The sequence below is a fragment of the Python bivittatus genome, unplaced genomic scaffold, assembly GCF_059951505.1.
Source record: "Python bivittatus isolate LINGU-HERP-01145 unplaced genomic scaffold, Pbiv_v1 ctg000080_np1212, whole genome shotgun sequence".
Taxonomy (NCBI): domain Eukaryota; kingdom Metazoa; phylum Chordata; class Lepidosauria; order Squamata; family Pythonidae; genus Python; species Python bivittatus.
Window position 1 is genome coordinate 45,584,006 of NW_028277035.1, and position 17,518 is coordinate 45,601,523.

Sequence of the window (17,518 nt, forward strand, 5' to 3'; positions counted from 1 at the left end):
GGCCAAAATTAGTCAGTCAACCAATGGAGCTTGCTTTCCAAGCAAGTACCTCTTTGATAGAGTAGAGCCAATAGACAAATTTGCAATTCATTGTTTAAGTGGCTGCAAAAGTTCCTGTTACATATACACAAGCAGTTTCAGTCTTGAACAAGCCAACATTGATTTGCACAGTGTTAACACACTGACACCACTGAGCAGGTGAGAAAACATGCTTTCACAAGGCAGTACTGTTAGGTTCGGAATAGGCATTAAAATGGCAGAAAAGTATATATCAAAACCCAAAGCAAACAATTTTTACCTACGTGCAATGTTTTACATTTTACTGAATTTACACCTCACTGAAATGATATGTAACACTTTTCTGTTTTTAAAAAAGTTTAGGTTGTGAAATCATTTTAATAGTATTATAAAACAGTGCTGAAGCTATTGGTTACAATGCAGATACTTCATGCTGTAGCTCATTATTAAAAGTTGTGATTATCCATTTGCTGTCTAATGTTGCCTGCACAAGCTGTAAATTAAACATGGTATAAATAGAAAGACCTCTCACACACTCTGTAGGGACCAGCAAGTACACCATACTTATTGTGCCACAGCTGTGTAAAGTGCTCTGCTCTGCACAGGGGAGATATTCAGAGGCCATGCTGCCTTACTCAAAATCATGACAATCCTCCATCTCCTCAGTTCCCATCAAACAATCACCTCCTAAACACCCTGGCAAACCTCTGAAAGCTGTTTCCATAGCAATGATGTGTCACTAATACAACAATAGTACGCTTGCTGAGTTGAAAATCTTCCATTTATGCCACCTTGATAGCAGCAGGCTCATGTTATAGAACAAACTGCCAGCAAGAAAAGGGAGCAACATTTGTTTCTTCGCCCAGATATTTTAATATCCTAAAGTTTTAATGTTTAAAGTTTTTAAAATGATTTGCTTCTTGATATTTTTCTAATTATTATAGATTTTATAGCATTTTTGTAAGCCTCCTGGAGCCCTTAACGGAGTGGATAGCATATAATTTGCTAAACAAATAAAAAATGTCCTTCAAATCTCGGTATTGCAGCTAGAGTTGTCCCGGAGTATCAGCACCATTCTTATTTCTCACTCACTGTTTCTTTAGAGGGTACCATGCAAAATGCCTAAGCCAGTACACTTTCTAACTTACTTTTTTAGTGAGATGCAATAGACTGCAAGCTGTTCCACTGCTGCTTGCCCTGCTCCCATTTCACGGATCATCTCTTCCACTTCGGGACGCTGACCCTGCAGCAGTGTCTCAATTCTGGAAAGGAGATAGGTAGGTTAGGAGTTTTCTGCCTCAGCTAGCCATAGTCAAACAAAATAAAAATGAGAATAGCTCATTCTGTGTTTCAGAATGGTAAAAATTCCAACCACCCTGCCCCAAAGCTTTCCTCAGCCATCTACTAGTGTGTTTCAGCCTTATGAAATTTGCGCTGCTGCTAGATTAGAAGGTACAAACACTGAACAACTAATAATGAGCTCAGGTCATTTCTAAGGAGTTTAGGAACAATTACCCATTTGTGTTCTTTGCTTAGAATCAGCCTATTGGACTGAGAAATATGAACCATATGTGCCATTCACATGCCATTTCTCATAATATATATCTTGAAAAATGAGGAGCCATCAGAACCTTGGGATACTAGAGTTCTGTCCATTCTATTCATCTGGACCATTTTCAATCTTATCCATGAATAGAAATAGGATGAGTGACTGGGAATACATACATGATCCAGGAAAAGAAAAGTATAATTTAGAATTACATTTTCTTGCTAGACTAAAATAGGACAACTTGTCCAGCAAATCCAGTAATTATTCAGAATGGCAGCGGTGGCATTAGCAAAGGTAAATATCCTATTGTATTGTTATAATACACATACACAGACTCACACATATTGAAATGTTTTGCTTGTTCTTAGGAAAGCAATCAAAACTTAGTTAAAAATACATCCTTTAATTAAGAACACTAAAATTTTCTGGATACAGAAAATTCAAGTATTATTTTTATCATGTTTACTTAGATATAATTCAGTATTCAAAAGAGATGATTCCCAAATAAGTGTGCATGAAACTGGAACCACATATTTTCTAGAAGATATAGACAATATAGATTGTCTATAAGGTAGATAAAGCTTCTTCTCTAACCTCCCCATAGATTTCAGTTTCCTTTGCAATTTTTGAGTTTCTTCTTTTGCATTCTTTGTTTCTTCTTGCTCCTGTTCCATATATCTCATTTGTTTCTGAAAAAAGAAACACCATTAATGTAAAGACAGCAGACTTAGAATTAACAGTAAAGATACAGAAGTGGCAGATAGCTTCTGCCTCTTAGGGTCAACTATCAACATTGAAGGAGCAAGCAGTCAAGACATATGTTGCAGATTAGCACTTAGTAGCAATGAAAGACTTGGAAGAGATATCACGTGCTACAATGTGTCTATACCTTCAAAGATCAGAATTGTGCAGGCAATGGTATTCCTTGTGACATTTTATGAGTGAAAATTGGACTTTGAAGAAGACTTATAGAAAGAACATTGACGCTTTTGAACTTTGTGTTGGAGAAAACTCCTGAGAATACCATGAACCAAGAAAACAAACCAATGGCTCATCAAACAAATCAACCCAAATTTCTCACTCTAGGCACAATTACCAAGCTCAAATTATCCTACTTTGGACACATTATGTGAAGACCTAGCTCTCTGGAGAAGGCTCTGATTCTGGGAAAGGTAGCAGGAAAGAGCAGAAGAGGAAGACCAGCAGCAAAGTGAGTGGGGTCAGTTACAATGGAAATGAGTGCACTGTTGGAACACCTGAAGGGCAGGTTAGGGACAGTTAGTCAGGGAGAAAATCCATCTACAGGTAGTCCTTGAGTTACGACGGCAATTGGGACCAGAATTTCCATTGCTAAGTGATGCAGTTGTAAAGTGTGGCGTCACATGACTGCATTGCTTAGTGGTGGCAATCCCTGCAGTCCCTGTTGTTGTTGTTAAGTGAGCACCTTCTCGCAACTTCCTGCCGGCTTCCAACAACCAAAGTCAGGTTGGGTGGCTGGGGAGGCACTGCATGAGCGCAGTGAGGCTTGGGGAAAATGTGCAGGTGGCTAGTGAGGCACGAGCACAGAGGGGCTAGGAGAGGGTGCGGGGGTGGGGGAGACTTAATGGAGCAACTTGCAACATTCTCTGCTGACTTCCCCATTGACTTTGCTTGTGGGAAGCCAGCAGGGAAGGTTGCAAATCGCGATGTGACCGTGGGATGCTGCAACTGTTGTAAATGCGACCTGGTTGTCAATTGCTCAGATTGTGATCACGTGACCACAGGGTTGATGGGATGGCTGGGACTTGTAACCATCACTCATTCAGTGCTGTCGTAACTTCGAACAGTTGCTGAACGAGTGGTCGTTAACTGAGGACTGCTGGTGCGTGGTTGCTAAAAACTGACATCAACTTGATGGCACATAATCAGATATCAATGTGCCATAATATCTTTATCACAGTGTTTCTAATGAAACAAAATATTTTGTTTTAAAAATTTAAGTGATTACTGTTGATACATTCTATTGCAAGGATTTAATTATGTAACAAAGAGGTAGGAAAGCACATACCTTTGCCTCATCAAAGAGAAACCATGATACTATACAAATATTATTTTTCTGTTTATTTTTCACATAAATTGACCATTACTGAAAGCTTGCATTAAAATGCAGTTTCCTTGAACAGGAAATAAGCTACACAGGCTCAGTGCAGTGTGCATTTAGAGAGTTTGTACTGCAGTCTTAAAAGAAAAAGAATAGTTCAATGTACTTGTTATTTCTATATATATATATATTTTGGATTGGCCAGTTTAAGACAAACTTCAAAGGCTCTTTGAAACCAAATAGCAAGAGTCAACTATTTGATTTGACTTCAGAGAAAAAATCCTCAAATTTCAGAAATATTAGAGTAATTAGTTAGTTATATGTACCAGACTGAAAAAAGGTTCTAACCAGCTTCATTTATAGTTCTACATTTCAATTATGGGATTAAAAGTTGAATGAAAAGATGCACAGAAAACCTGAAAAGCCATTTTAAGCTAAACAGCTTGGGTATGTTGTGGGAATAATTCAAATTAAATAACAGGCTTAGTCTCAGTGTTGGAAATGTATGCCTAATTAAAGGGAGAAACTCTTCACTGCAATATCCACTATTCAGGAGAAGTTACAATGTTGAAAAAAAAGGCAAAAGACAACATACTTGTTATGCATATTCCATCTTTCTTTTAAACATGTATGTTCAAAATATAACTTTAAACAGCAATCAGTTAAACACCACCCAACTTGTTAAAGAGCATTCACACAAAGATCTAATGGCAGGAACAAGAACTTACAACTAATCTACATCAATTCCAGAAAACAATTGTGAAATAAAAATCCCTCACTTAAATGTCTCCAACCGTTGAACAATCAAATTATATTTTGAGTTAAGACTCCTTTTTTAAAAATCGTGATGTTGGATCTAGGGGTATATTGCCTATCTCACTATCAATTTGGCTTCCTATCAGTGGAAATCCATTCACAGAATGCTCTGCTGGAAGGATGAAAAAGGCAATTTCTTCTTTTCCTATTGTTCTTCATTTCCCACAATATTCTGAAAGACTGCACAGTACTTCTCACTGGGCATAAAAGGAAGAAAAAACAAGCACTTCTCCTTAACCGTCCAGTGGGAAGCCTGCACTGATGTCCCTTGTGAGGATATAAGGACTTTTCACTTGTTGAAGGTCATGATTGCGTTCAACTTCATTATCAGGAATTTAATTTGTTTAAATGCAGTTTGTTTAAGCATTTTTGGTTTTTCTTTTATGATGGACTGGAAGCCATAATCATCATTCGTTCAAAGGAACAAAAAGCCAATCCTTCGTAGTCTAAACAAACATTTAATGGAAGACATTAGGTTTAGGAAATATATTTCTAAGCAATGAGAGAAGACATTATCTCAAAAAAACAAACAAACAAAAACTCCCAAAACGAAACCTTAATGATACATTGTCAGTACAGGATTGAGTTACAGTAGACATGGGAACCTTGTGGCCATATAGATGTTATTGGAGTATAATCCTTCCTCTCTGATTATTAGCTAACGCTCTGTGGGTCTGACTGGCACTGAAATCCAACTATATATGTTGGTCCAACTGCTCTCTACCCTTGCACATTTGAGCTACTTTAGTATGCTGTGGAACACTGTTGAAGCAGACACCTTCCTCCCATTCACTTAAGATAAAGGAAGTCTTCTTTTATCTTAATAGCCAGTCCTTTTTAGCCAAGAAGGCTATATTAAAATTGGCACTGCAAGGTTAGCTCAAGATAAACAATGAACAAACTGTACCTTATCTTTCAGATTTAGAAATGGCAATCATAGTATAAACCCAGGTAATATTCAACATACCTTGAGTGTAGAACACAGCATCTCCATCTCAGAAACAGTTTTCTGGAGTGATTCTATAGTGGCATTACGTAGATCCAATGTCTCTCTCAATGAATTTACAATACATTGACAATCTCGTTTTTCCTTCTCTGAAGCAAAAAAAATATGATGGAAGTAAGAGCCCACCTGAGTTTTATAAATTTCTATACTTAGCAAAGAAATAATTCTTAACGCACATAGTAGAGATCTAGAACTGAGTGAGCAGGGGAAGGAATTTGGCCAGAGATGCAACACCGCTGAATTTCATGCGGTCATTGTCTTCATCTGGGTGTCCAAAAGCTGTGGGTCTATTCTTTTGGAACACTCCTCTGGGAATCACCTCCTTTTCTACTTTGTGTGTGCATGTGTATATGCAAATACACAAGGAGAGACACATGCTAAAGAAAGAGGGCCGAAAAAGGATGGGCTGACATATTGGGGTAGTGATACAAGCTGAAATCTTCATCTCATTTTAGTTCTGACATCATCCACTGTCTAATTTAGAGCCAGATGCAATCTTCTATAGTCATGATGGACTCTCCTCGTAGATTAAAGATTCCCCATTCTATTCTAAAAATTGTTTGGAAATTTGCCAAAACTATTGTATCAATAACACTAGATACAAAGTGCTAGCAGTATTTGTGCATCAAATAATCCTTGTTAAAAACTCTACCAGATTTCAAAGCTTTCTTAGTACAAAAATAATGACACGCTCTCACTTCAGAACTTGTTCAATAGGCAGAGGCAATACTTACACTACCACCCCTTTTCTTGCAGATCAAAATGTATTCAGGCATAATGGCAATTTACAGAATGAGGTAATGATGAAGTTTTGAGGTCCTATTGTGGAAGATGTTATATTTTGCTTTCTCAGTGAGAATCCTTGTTGATAGATACATATTGGGTAAGATTGACAGAAAGTACAGTGAACAATAGGGCACAGCTGACATATTGAACAATTACGCTACTGTACTGCTGTCTTGTCATTCACTTTCACCACAGCTTGTCCTTTGGGGTGAGGGAAACAAAACTCCTGCCCCAGTTTGTATAGCTGTAAATATTATTACCCTTCAAGATCTCATAAGAGACAAATGTTACATTGAAGGAAGATCTATGACACTGTCTCCCTCTCACAAGTAAAGGTAGAAATGTCTGCAGTTGAGCTTGATTCCTGGTGACTACATGGACACAACCATGCAGTTTTCTTGGAGTATGGAAATGGTTTGCCCTTGTCTTCTACTGGGATGTTTCTTGACTTCCCAGTTTATTGTCCAGCTCTGGTATTCATAGTGGTCTCCCATCCAAGTATTCTGCTTAGCTTGGATGCTTGGCTTGGTTAGATACAGTCACCTGCTGAGAGCCTCAACCATTAATTCTAAAAATTATTACCCAAAAATGCTTCTAATGTAATGTATAGCTAAATTTAGAAAACTACAAGTCAACAAAATATTCTCATACACACTATTTTAGTTGCTGGAGTCTCAATATAAAAATAGGGTAAACTGTGTCAAACAACATTGTTCAGTCCTGAATTTTTACTGTTGTAGCCAAAACCTGGCTCACTGTCAGGCCCAGCCAAAGAACAACAAACAGTCCTGCCACGTTCAGTTCTTTTATTGCTTACACCATATAGACAGAATCTTGCCAGACTAAATCTGTACTACTCTAACCTAGTGGATATACCCTGGGAGATTCTAGGGAGTGGCTATCCTAAATCTCTTCCTTTTCCCACGCTCCTGCTCTGGACTGTGCTCTCTTGTCTCACCCCTCTTCCTGGAATGTGCTCCCTCCTTCCTGAGAACCTACTGCACTATTGCAGTCCTTCACATCACCTCCCCCTTCGTAGATACATTCCATCACACTCACCTAAAGCAACCAAATCAGTTTGAAGATACAACATAATTTATATCATAATCTGTAAATAGTTCCATCAAGCACAACCCACTGGAGCACGTACAGTCTTCCATTCCTCTTTTCACTAATTAGCAAAGGAGATATATATATAAACTTATACAAACACACACAATAGCACAGCTCAGTTGGGGTGAAATCCTAAAATCAAATCAGGGGAGATACACAAACATACAGAAACAACTTCTCACACTCACGCAAGGAATCCACATTCCTCCCCCTTTCCCTTTGAGGATGGCAGAGAAGATGCTCAGTATGGCATGAAAACAACACTCACATGCACTTCAAACAATGAAGAGTAAATGGCAGACAGCAAACAACAGAAATCTCCTAACTTTCTTCTGTTATGCACTCAGCTTACAAAATATGCACAAAACTTACACAAAGACAGAGAGTACAAATGGCTGGATACATGGGATGATCAGAGCTGCAATATATAACAAAAAGGGAGCATACCCCAAAATTTGGAAGACACACAGTGTGGCCAGAGCTGTGGAATTCCAAGAATTTGGAGCATTCCAGTTTAGCTGAGAGTAAGGTGAAGCAATCTGCACATCACCCACTTCCCTTGACAAACACATACATAAATTTATACAGACAAAGGCTTACAAACAGAAAACATGTACTCATGTTGAATACTGCTCATATTCACGCCCCTCACAGAATCCGTCAGCAGAACCCAAAACATACATCAAACTTCCTGTCACTTGCGCCACTCACAGAGTCAGCCAGCAAAAATTCAAACTTGCCCATGCAGAGTTTTCCTTATACCTGGATCCATCCTGCATCCACCCTGGGCTTGCACTTGCCGAGCCTCTCACGGTGCTTTCCACTGGAACCCACACCTTGTAACAAACTTCCCTGGCCAAATTAAAATTCCTCCAAGTATATCTTCAGATGGGTTCAGGATCGGAGAGGAAAAGGGAGGTGGCAGAAAGCACAAGCTGCAATGTGGCAGGAGTGATTGACTGCAAGTGACTGACTGCCTCCCCTCTCATCCTTCCAATTTGAATGACAGCACCAAAGGGTTGCAGCCAAAATCTGGCTCACCTAAAGCAACCAAATCACTTTGAAGTTACAACATAATTTTATTAGCATGCAAACAATAAAACAGTATTTACTGGGCTCCCAGCAAAGCATTGGCAGTTTGCTGAGCAGCCCTGATCAAAAGCAGAACCAGACCTTATATACCCTTGGCCTACTACATTGCAAAGGCAAGACAAAGAAAAAGGCAGACACAATGGAAATTACTGTATAGCATGACGTTGGAATGTTTTTGATAAACTCACCTGGGTGACCTTATTATTATTTATCCCTTCCTACTAGATCATCATGCCAGGCAAACTATCTCTGAGATACAGCCAGTGAATAGAAATAATTTGGTTTACTGGGCCACAGGTTCCTGACTGATTCTTCTCCCTGTTGCCACTCAGGATCAAACAGTGAATCAGCTCACATGTGTATGAGGGGTGGGGGTGGGGACATGTACCTTTTACCACCACAATACATATATGGGAAAGGAAATAATCCAGTGAGAACGAACACTTTGGAAACAATGACCCTTCCCGGTTGCTCTTGTAAAACCTTCTCTTTTACTGTATTCTGGTATTTTAGGTCTTTTGCCTTTCAAATTAAATGACATTTTCTTCACTGTATATGACTCATAACCGTCTATAGAAAATAATTAAAAATGATCATATTCTTAAAATTGAGGAAAATGGAAGGGCATAAATAATTAGATTCATAGAACATCCCCCTCCCTTCCCAAGTTTCCTATTTCTCAGTTCAATGAAGCAAGTCTATAATGTTTCCATTGCACAACCCTGGACATTAGGCAGATAAATATTTCCCAAAAGAGCTATTAAAACTTGGAGTGTTCTGGATGTTCATCAAGCTCAACTTTATCATGCAAAATCTATGGCCAAACAGGATTTTGCCCATAATCAACTAGTGGTTCAAAGCATTTCATTTCCTTTTAATCGTTTGCAAGCAGAAGACATTTTATTCCTCAATTTGGAGGCAGAAGAAATGTTATACACATGTGTTGAGAACAGGACAAAGCCATGACTACAATTGTGTCCTTGACTTGTATTTTATTGTCTCAGACCTCTCAATTTTCAACTTACCTTTCATGAATAGTTGAGCTTTCACCCTATCTAGTTCATTCTGAAATACATCATACAAAGAAACAAATCAGATTAAAGTACAAAGTCCAAGACATTATCACAACTTTAAAAAATAGCATTGTACAGCAACTTTATACTAAGCCCAGCCAAGCTCTGTCTGAGCAAAACATGTGAGATCTATTCACTGTTGTTCATTTTCTGAATTTTATTGTTCATGTTACTTGTCTTATCATTTGTATGTGTCAATCAGCTTTCACGCAGCTAATTTATTACCACAAACCATTTAACTGATGGTGAATGCAGGGAAAGTACAGTGGACCCCCATGGACCCCCAGTGTTCCATGGATCACAGTTTGAGAATCATTGCTGTAGAACTACAGGAATGCTAAAGAACCAACAGGCCTTGAAGAATTAATGTGAGAAAAAATATTGGCTTATTATGTATTTTTCAGTTTTATTTTTCAATTGTTAAACAATTTCAGAAGACTCAGAGGAAAAGTTTCCACATTTTAATTGAACAAGGCAATAAGGCAAATATCCTGCCCAGCAAAATATATCAACATATTTTAACTAATATTTCTAACCAATGCATAACACACTTAAGTGTAACAGCATCTCGAAAACTATTAGTTTAATGAAGTCCAAAAAACAATTTGCAATGGCATATGGATACACTTATACCAAGTAAAATTAAAACTTTGCTTATTTCTCATTCAAATGAGCTTGGATGTTACTGATACAGATCAGTAGCTGGATGAAACAGACAGCATTAAACTGGCACCAATTTGAAGTAAATTGTATTAAGTGAATACTGAGGGTATCTTTGGAACACTTGGCATTTTTAATTAAAAAAGAGAAAATATATAGCATTCATTTCTATCGGAATTTTACAGTACTTGATAATCTTGCCAAGCATATGTTTTCTGCCTTTTAAAAATGTCAAAACAAAATGAAATAAATTGTCTATAAGCCAGGAAAAATCCTTACAAGGGACTCCCTGAATCCTGGAAAACATCAAGGTATAAAAAATCCTGCAGATAGACAAAAAATATACAGAGCATTGGCAGAAATGAAAAATGACAATTTTGCCTATGCACTGTTTTATTAGTGATTGTTAATTTTTTTTAAATATATTTTCAGGGGAGATTGTGTTTTACTATTCTTTAAGCATTTGTAAAAGAAACGACGAAACCACTATATAAATATTTTAAATAAATGAATGTATAAATGAAAGAATGCAGGACACAAGTAGAAATTATTTCCTAGGGAATAAAAATCATGAGCTTACAAGAAAAGGAGTAGGACTGAAAATACAATTGTGTAGCTTACACTTTCCCTACCTGGCTAGAGATTCTGGAAGGTAGACCTTTCCAGGTTGTGGAAGAGGTCTCTTTTCCATTTTCAGAGATACCTTCTTCCCTCTTCCCTCTCAACACCCTCCTCTCCCCTGGTCACACCTACTACATTTAAAAGGGTTCCTTTATCTTCTGTCAATTATTTTAGGGCATTGTGAGAGATTCCAGAAGATGCAAGGCTGGTAGCTTCTTGAAATTTCCTTTCTCCAGGGTAGTACTGAATAAAACCTCACAGTTCAATAATCAATCACACCTACTTTTAATTAAAGTTATGGATATTTTCATATTTGGAAACTGGATAATGAAAGAGATATTTCTATATACACTAGTTGTTTAAAATCGCTTGCTTTGATACAAAACCCATGATATTGGGTTTCTCTCTTTCAAGCATCCAAACCTGTATTTACCACAGCATAATACAGTACTGTATGTGAATAGCTAGTACCAACTGCTAACTTTAAAAAATTCTATTTGCAGTATTTCATATTGCAAGAAGATGACAGAAAAAAGGAGTGCTTATAACATTTGCTGCTACCGTCTTATTTAGAAAAATACTTTTCAAAATTTGAAGCAATGCCTGATAGTACAGCTCACAAACCCTCTGTTCAAAGTTAGTTAACAGGTTTATTAGCACAAACTACTCATTTTGTAAAAAAAAAAATGCTTTAGTACTAATTTTGTCCATTGCCTTGACATTCAGCCTGAGAATACAAGAAGGACGCAAGCCTTATCTGTAAAAGCTTTCCTGCATTGAATGGGAACCAATTGCTTAAACCATTCTTTACAGAATGGTAAACACAGTCTATACATGCTTCCAGCTATTTTTGACATGGAATAGCTACTTTGATTATTCTCCACATATAATAGGAAGGTTATAATCTCTCTTGTGACTAATTCTGATGATAATTGCATGCTAACTTTATAAATAAAATAAAGAGAGCCAAAACATAATTTAATAATCGGCATAAAGTAAAATGAAAAACTACCTTAGTGAACAATATGATACATATCATTTTTATTCATGATTTTTCAAAACCACAATGATATTAATTCCTACATGCTCATCTATAATATATATATTACACAGTTTACACAAGTTAAAAATGTGTAATATATTTTTATACAAAAATGTGCCCACTTATTTATCAACTTGTATGCCACCTTAATCCTTGAAATAACTCTAGGTAGCTTACATATTAGGTTTCAAATCAGCAAAATGGAAAAAAAGAAAAACTAAAGGAACAATAATACATACAGTACACAAGGAACCAACTCAATCATGATCATAAAAACAAGATATACTGTCAGGGAGAGGATCATTTCACCCTATCCCAGGACCTGCTGAAAGAGCCAAATTTTTACTTTCTATTAACTTTAAAACATCTTTTTTTTCATGCTTGCCTATAAGCCTGAAAAAATACAGACTGCTCTAATGAAGAGCAGGGAATGCTATGCTCACACAAAACGTGCCAAGAATATAATTGTATAATTGCATATGTATGTATGTAGTATGTATGTATGTGGCAGGAAGTGTGGAGAGAGTAGCCTACTAGTTCTATGCTGGTTTCCTACATATTTGGAATGCTACAGGCCACTTTGTGCCCCTGACAATTTATTAAAACAACCTGCACAGACAAAGCCTCAGCATGTTTGGATTGGCATATTCTAGTATATAACTGGAATGTTCTAAGAGAAAAATGGTTGTTCTTATGTCAGACTACCCTGTTTCATCAATCTGTTCTGAATGTTTGGGGGCATATAAGAGGAACACTTCTCTTGACTCACTTCAAAGCTATGCATGCTTGGTTCCCATTCTCTATAACTGGTAAACTAGGTAAAGCTCACTTTCTCCAACAGGTGTTCTGAAAAGTTTGTATTTTTAAAAAAATATTTATGTATTTTACCCATATTGACTTGTTTTATTTTATTCTAGACTACCTCCCTAACACTAGACCCCTTGATTATCCTGACTGCATGGAAAAGTGAGATATAAAACAAACAATCTGATTAGATTATAAACAGTGGAGATGTGCAATGCTTCAGATCCAAAGCCAAAAAGATGCTTCAGAGTAGATGTGAGCACATACACTATACCTATCAGTGCGTCTGTAAAACAGACACATCTTTATACAAAGATGCTTTACAATAACTATATCAAAAACTGCAAATTATCCTCCTTTTCTCAGGTTTACAGCAACTTGAATATTTATTGATTCATTCACTCAATGTATAGAGTTTCCTTAATCAAAATGATGCAAGGCAGCTAACGATGGGTTTAAAATATCTTTAAACAAATAAACAAGACCAAATATAGTAATAATAGTACACTGGGAAATACACAGAAAGTCAAATAGCAACCATTCAAGCAGTTCATGAATTGCCTTGACCCAGGGAAAGGCCACTTTCTAATGTTTTCCTGAAGGTCAGCAAAGTTGGGGCCAAATGGACCTCAAGGAAAATGCTATTCCAGAGGTCAGGAGCAGCAACAGAGAAGCACAACTCTGGAGTCCCACAAATTGCATTGTTTCGTAGACAGGACTTGGAACATACCTTATCTTATAGGACAAGCAGGCATGATTAGAAACATCTAGGCCCTGATCCATGAAGGGTTATATAGATGACAATCCATACCTTGAATTACAACTAGTAGTCCACTGGTTTCCAGTGCAGCTTGTGAAGTAGAGGTATAGAGAGGTATATTCTGGGCCCCATATAGTGTGCATTGCAACAGTTCAAATGGGAGGTGACTGTAGCATGAATGACTGAGAACAGTCTGTTGGTCCAGAAAAGGGTGCAGTGTGAACATAAATGGATCTATGCAGAAAACTCTCCTAGACAGAATTGCTGCTTACTCTTCCAGCAAGTGCCATGAGTCCAAGTGGACCCTCAAACTGAACATTAGTACATCTGGGGAGAAGCAACCCTATCAAGAATTAAAGATGAGAAATCCCTGAGCATGGCTAATCCCTCAGTCTTGCTAGGATTGAACCGGTTCTTTCCCATCCAGATCTTAAAAGCCTCCAAGTACTGTGACAGCGCCTCCACAGCTTCACTTGGTCAGCTGGGATAAAAATATACAACTGTGTATCATCAGCATCCTTATGAAACCTGCCTCCATGCCATTGGATGATCTGGCCCAGCATTCTCATGTAGATGTTAAATAGGAGAAGCGGAGGCAAAGATTCTTTTCAGGCTTTATTTATTTAAATAATTTATATGGCTGCCCTTCTCACAACAGTGACTCTGGGCAGCATTCAAGGATTAAAACAGCTACAAGCAATGACCCATGACACCCAGGGTAAACAATGCATCCCAATCATAAAAAACTCCACCAGCAGAGCTCACCTAACCTGAAGTCATTCTTATCTACACAATGTTTAAAGAGTTAACAGTAGAATCACAAAGCAAGGTCAAGATAAAAAGGAAAAGGCCTTGCTGCCTGCATGAAGTTTGAAACACCTTCCTCCAGGAGGAAATTGAAATAATTCCTCCAATTTCAACCTGCCTTTAAAGAGTCGTTTTTTTTAAACTGAAGATTCCAAGTAGCTGCACCAGACAGAGGTGGATCCAAACAAGCAAACAAAAGAGCTTAATTCTGTAAGAGCTAATGGCATCAAGTATTTACTGGGGACAGTATTCTTATTCCAGGTACAGGTAGTCCTTGTTTAGTAACTGCCTCATACAGAGACTGTTTACAGTTGCAATGGTGCTGCAAAAGTAACTGCCACCAATCCTCAAATTTATTTATTTATTTTTATTGTATTTATTAAATTTATCTCTGCCCATCTCCCCCTGATGGGGGACTCTGGGTGGCATTTACAACCTTTGCAGGTCTGTAAAGCAAAGGAAAGGTGAAGTAAGATCACAAGCACAGTTGTGGTTTCACTTAGTGACCAAGTTGCTGGTCCCAATTGTGGTTGCTAAAGAGGACTACCTGTAATGGGTACAGACTTTTGCAAGACAAGCCCAATTTTCCTACCTGTAGCCTTTCTGAATCCAGTGCTGACTGCTCCTCTAGGGCAACATCAAAGAACAGTTTGTTGATTATGTGTCTTTTTCCAACCTACAGAAAATATGTAAAAAAAACCCAGGTGAATAAATGTGAACAAGCAGATGCCTTCTAAAACAATAATTTCTATTTTATTGCAAGACAATAAAGAAACACAGATGATCTCAGAACATAAAAAAATGAAACAAAGGTTTCATCAACATAATATGAATTCTTATATCCATTAGACATCCAAATTCTGCAAGATTGGAAAAATATATTTGGGGATTCAAATACAGCAGGGATATTAATGTGGCTACCTAGCACACTGGACTAACTTAAGGTGATATACTTAATGTCACTGAGCACGGCTTCCCAAATGTGCAGTCATCATTCCAGCACAAAGTTTTTGGAAGGTTGACAACAATAGCCCAAACACCTTTGGAAAGTCAGTGCAGTTTGTTCTCTGGCAGCTGAGGCTCAGCAGCTGAGGCTGAGCTCATGCTGTGCCAAATCCAAATATGTGCTATTTGCTTTTTAAAAAAATAACTGAAATTGAATGTGATAGCTATCCCCACCTCCCCCGTGCAGCTACAGCTTTGTGTTTTAAGTATTATATACAATCATGACACTAGCTAATTGCATAGTTACTACTTCATAAGATGTTATTTTGTGCTTGCTCCATGGCAACCAGAGATGCAAGAGGCGGTGAACAATAGAGGAAACCAACAAGTCAAAAGAGCAACAAGGGCCAAACCCTGGCAAGGACAGAAAAAGATGGAAGCACAAGGAAGTAAGAACACACTGCTTAGCACCTGACAATTGATGATCATTTGAAACTTTGCACTTCATTCAGTGCTGCAGGGGACAACACCAAAGATCCTGACTATTGATGCTCTCAAAATGTAAGTGGAAAGCTGAATGGAACAAATTACATAACTGATTAAATTGGGTTTAAATTTAGTAATTTCAGTAAGAGAAGAGTTTCAAAAAATCTTCCCTAAAACCACTAAAATAATTCACATTCAAATTGCACTGAAATGAAAGAAACATAGTTGCAACTGACCTGTTATTCAAATGCATCTTAAATTCAGTTAGATTACTCTGGATTTGGGCATCTCTGCCTGAGCAATAGAAGTTCAACTGAATGCTGATTTCAAAATACTAAAATTGGGTTAGACCAATTAATCTTTAACTAAACCTGTAATTTAATACAGCTATTCCCAACCTGATTCTTTCCCGATGTGTTGGAATTCAGCTCTCTAATATCCAGCCTACCTATTCACCCAGTTTATGAATGGTAACCAGTTAATTTTTTCCATTGTGCATCAATCTTAGCACAAGAGAAGTAATGGAAGAATTCAACTCCATAGCAAACCTTACAGCATAATAATAATCTGTAACTTCATGTCCATATAAAAAGTTTATGCTTGAGGGATACCTGACTACTGGGCCTTCTATTAAAAGTGATCATCTTCACTCAGGTGGTAATTCCATTTTTCCTAAGGCTGAAGTAAAATGATTGCTATAGAACTTCTCACCTCACAAGAAAAAAACAAACCTCAGTGGTTCCAGCTACCAATCCATGAGCAGAATGCTTTAGAGAAACGTTTTATTCATGCTAGCAGCAACTCTATGGAGTACATCATCTATTGCAGATTTACAATTCATGTATAATTTAAGAGGAATTCATACCCCAAATCAGCATAAGTTTCAGCATATTTGGCAATTTTTAAAGGCTAATACAGCAGCTATAATGCAGCACTGTCATAAGCTGAATTTTTAAAAAAATACTTTTTAGATTTAGATCCTGCCGTTCTATCTAACAAGAACACTTAAGATAGCTAATAAAAATTAAATTAAAATATTAAAATTCACATTTAAAATTATAATAAAGAGAATTCAGAAGGCCAAACATATGACTTAATTTCTTAACTAAAGAAAGATGAAGATTAACTACAACTTCTAGAGGAATTCACCCCAATTAGGAAACAACAAACAGCTTTTGAAAGAGAGCACACCTTTAACAAGGCCTCTCCTTCAGATCTTAATGTATAGACAGATTCATTACAAAAGAGATAATCCCTCTGATATTAGGACTATTTTCTTTATGACTTTGGGAAACAACTGGCAAGCTGTAGAACTACTGCAGTAAAATACTTTGTAAGCTTAAAAACCAAACATTTTTTTCAACTAGCAAACACTGCAAGACTTACCTGGATTCTGCATTGTGGACAAGTCCGACTTGGCGCAGTATCAAACCACTGGATGAGACTAAGACAAATAGATGACAGAGGGAGTGGATGACAAAAATATTGGATCTTGTTAAAAAGTATTAACTAGGAAAAACAATCAAGTCCAAACAAACAATGCTATGGCTCTGTTTGTATAGCACAATAAAGCACAAGCTAGTCAACCATATTTTAGCCTACGGTATTGTGTATACTTAGGCTATGCGGTTATTTTATGTTCAGTGTGTTGTGCAAACTGGAAAAAAAAAAGTACATACCCATGGCAACACTATGCAAACTGTTCTAGAGAGAGCCATACTTTTTAAAAACTAACTAGATTGCAAGACCTGCATCCTTGAGTGATACACAGTGCAGCAAATCCAACGGATATTTATTTTTATATGAGTCCTAATGAGTTCAAAGTAAAACCAGAACAGTTTCCACCTAGTCAAAGTACTG

General features: G+C 37.3%; 1 protein-coding gene across 2 annotated transcripts in view; it reads right to left on the reverse strand.

Moving 5' to 3' along the window:
* TRAIP (TRAF interacting protein) overlaps positions 1 to 17,518 on the reverse strand; it is a 35,949-nt gene that overhangs the window by 16,421 nt on the left and 2,010 nt on the right. For both annotated transcript variants that reach the window (XM_088133991.1, XM_007425806.3), the window contains exons 3-8: positions 17,045 to 17,102; positions 14,820 to 14,903; positions 9,486 to 9,525; positions 5,431 to 5,558; positions 2,162 to 2,256; positions 1,167 to 1,280 (exon numbers count right to left, since the gene is read on the reverse strand). In XM_088133991.1, coding sequence (XP_087990117.1) covers positions 1,167 to 1,280; positions 2,162 to 2,256; positions 5,431 to 5,558; positions 9,486 to 9,525; positions 14,820 to 14,903; positions 17,045 to 17,102 — 519 coding nt within the window. The remainder of the gene's footprint in view (positions 1 to 1,166; positions 1,281 to 2,161; positions 2,257 to 5,430; positions 5,559 to 9,485; positions 9,526 to 14,819; positions 14,904 to 17,044; positions 17,103 to 17,518) is intronic.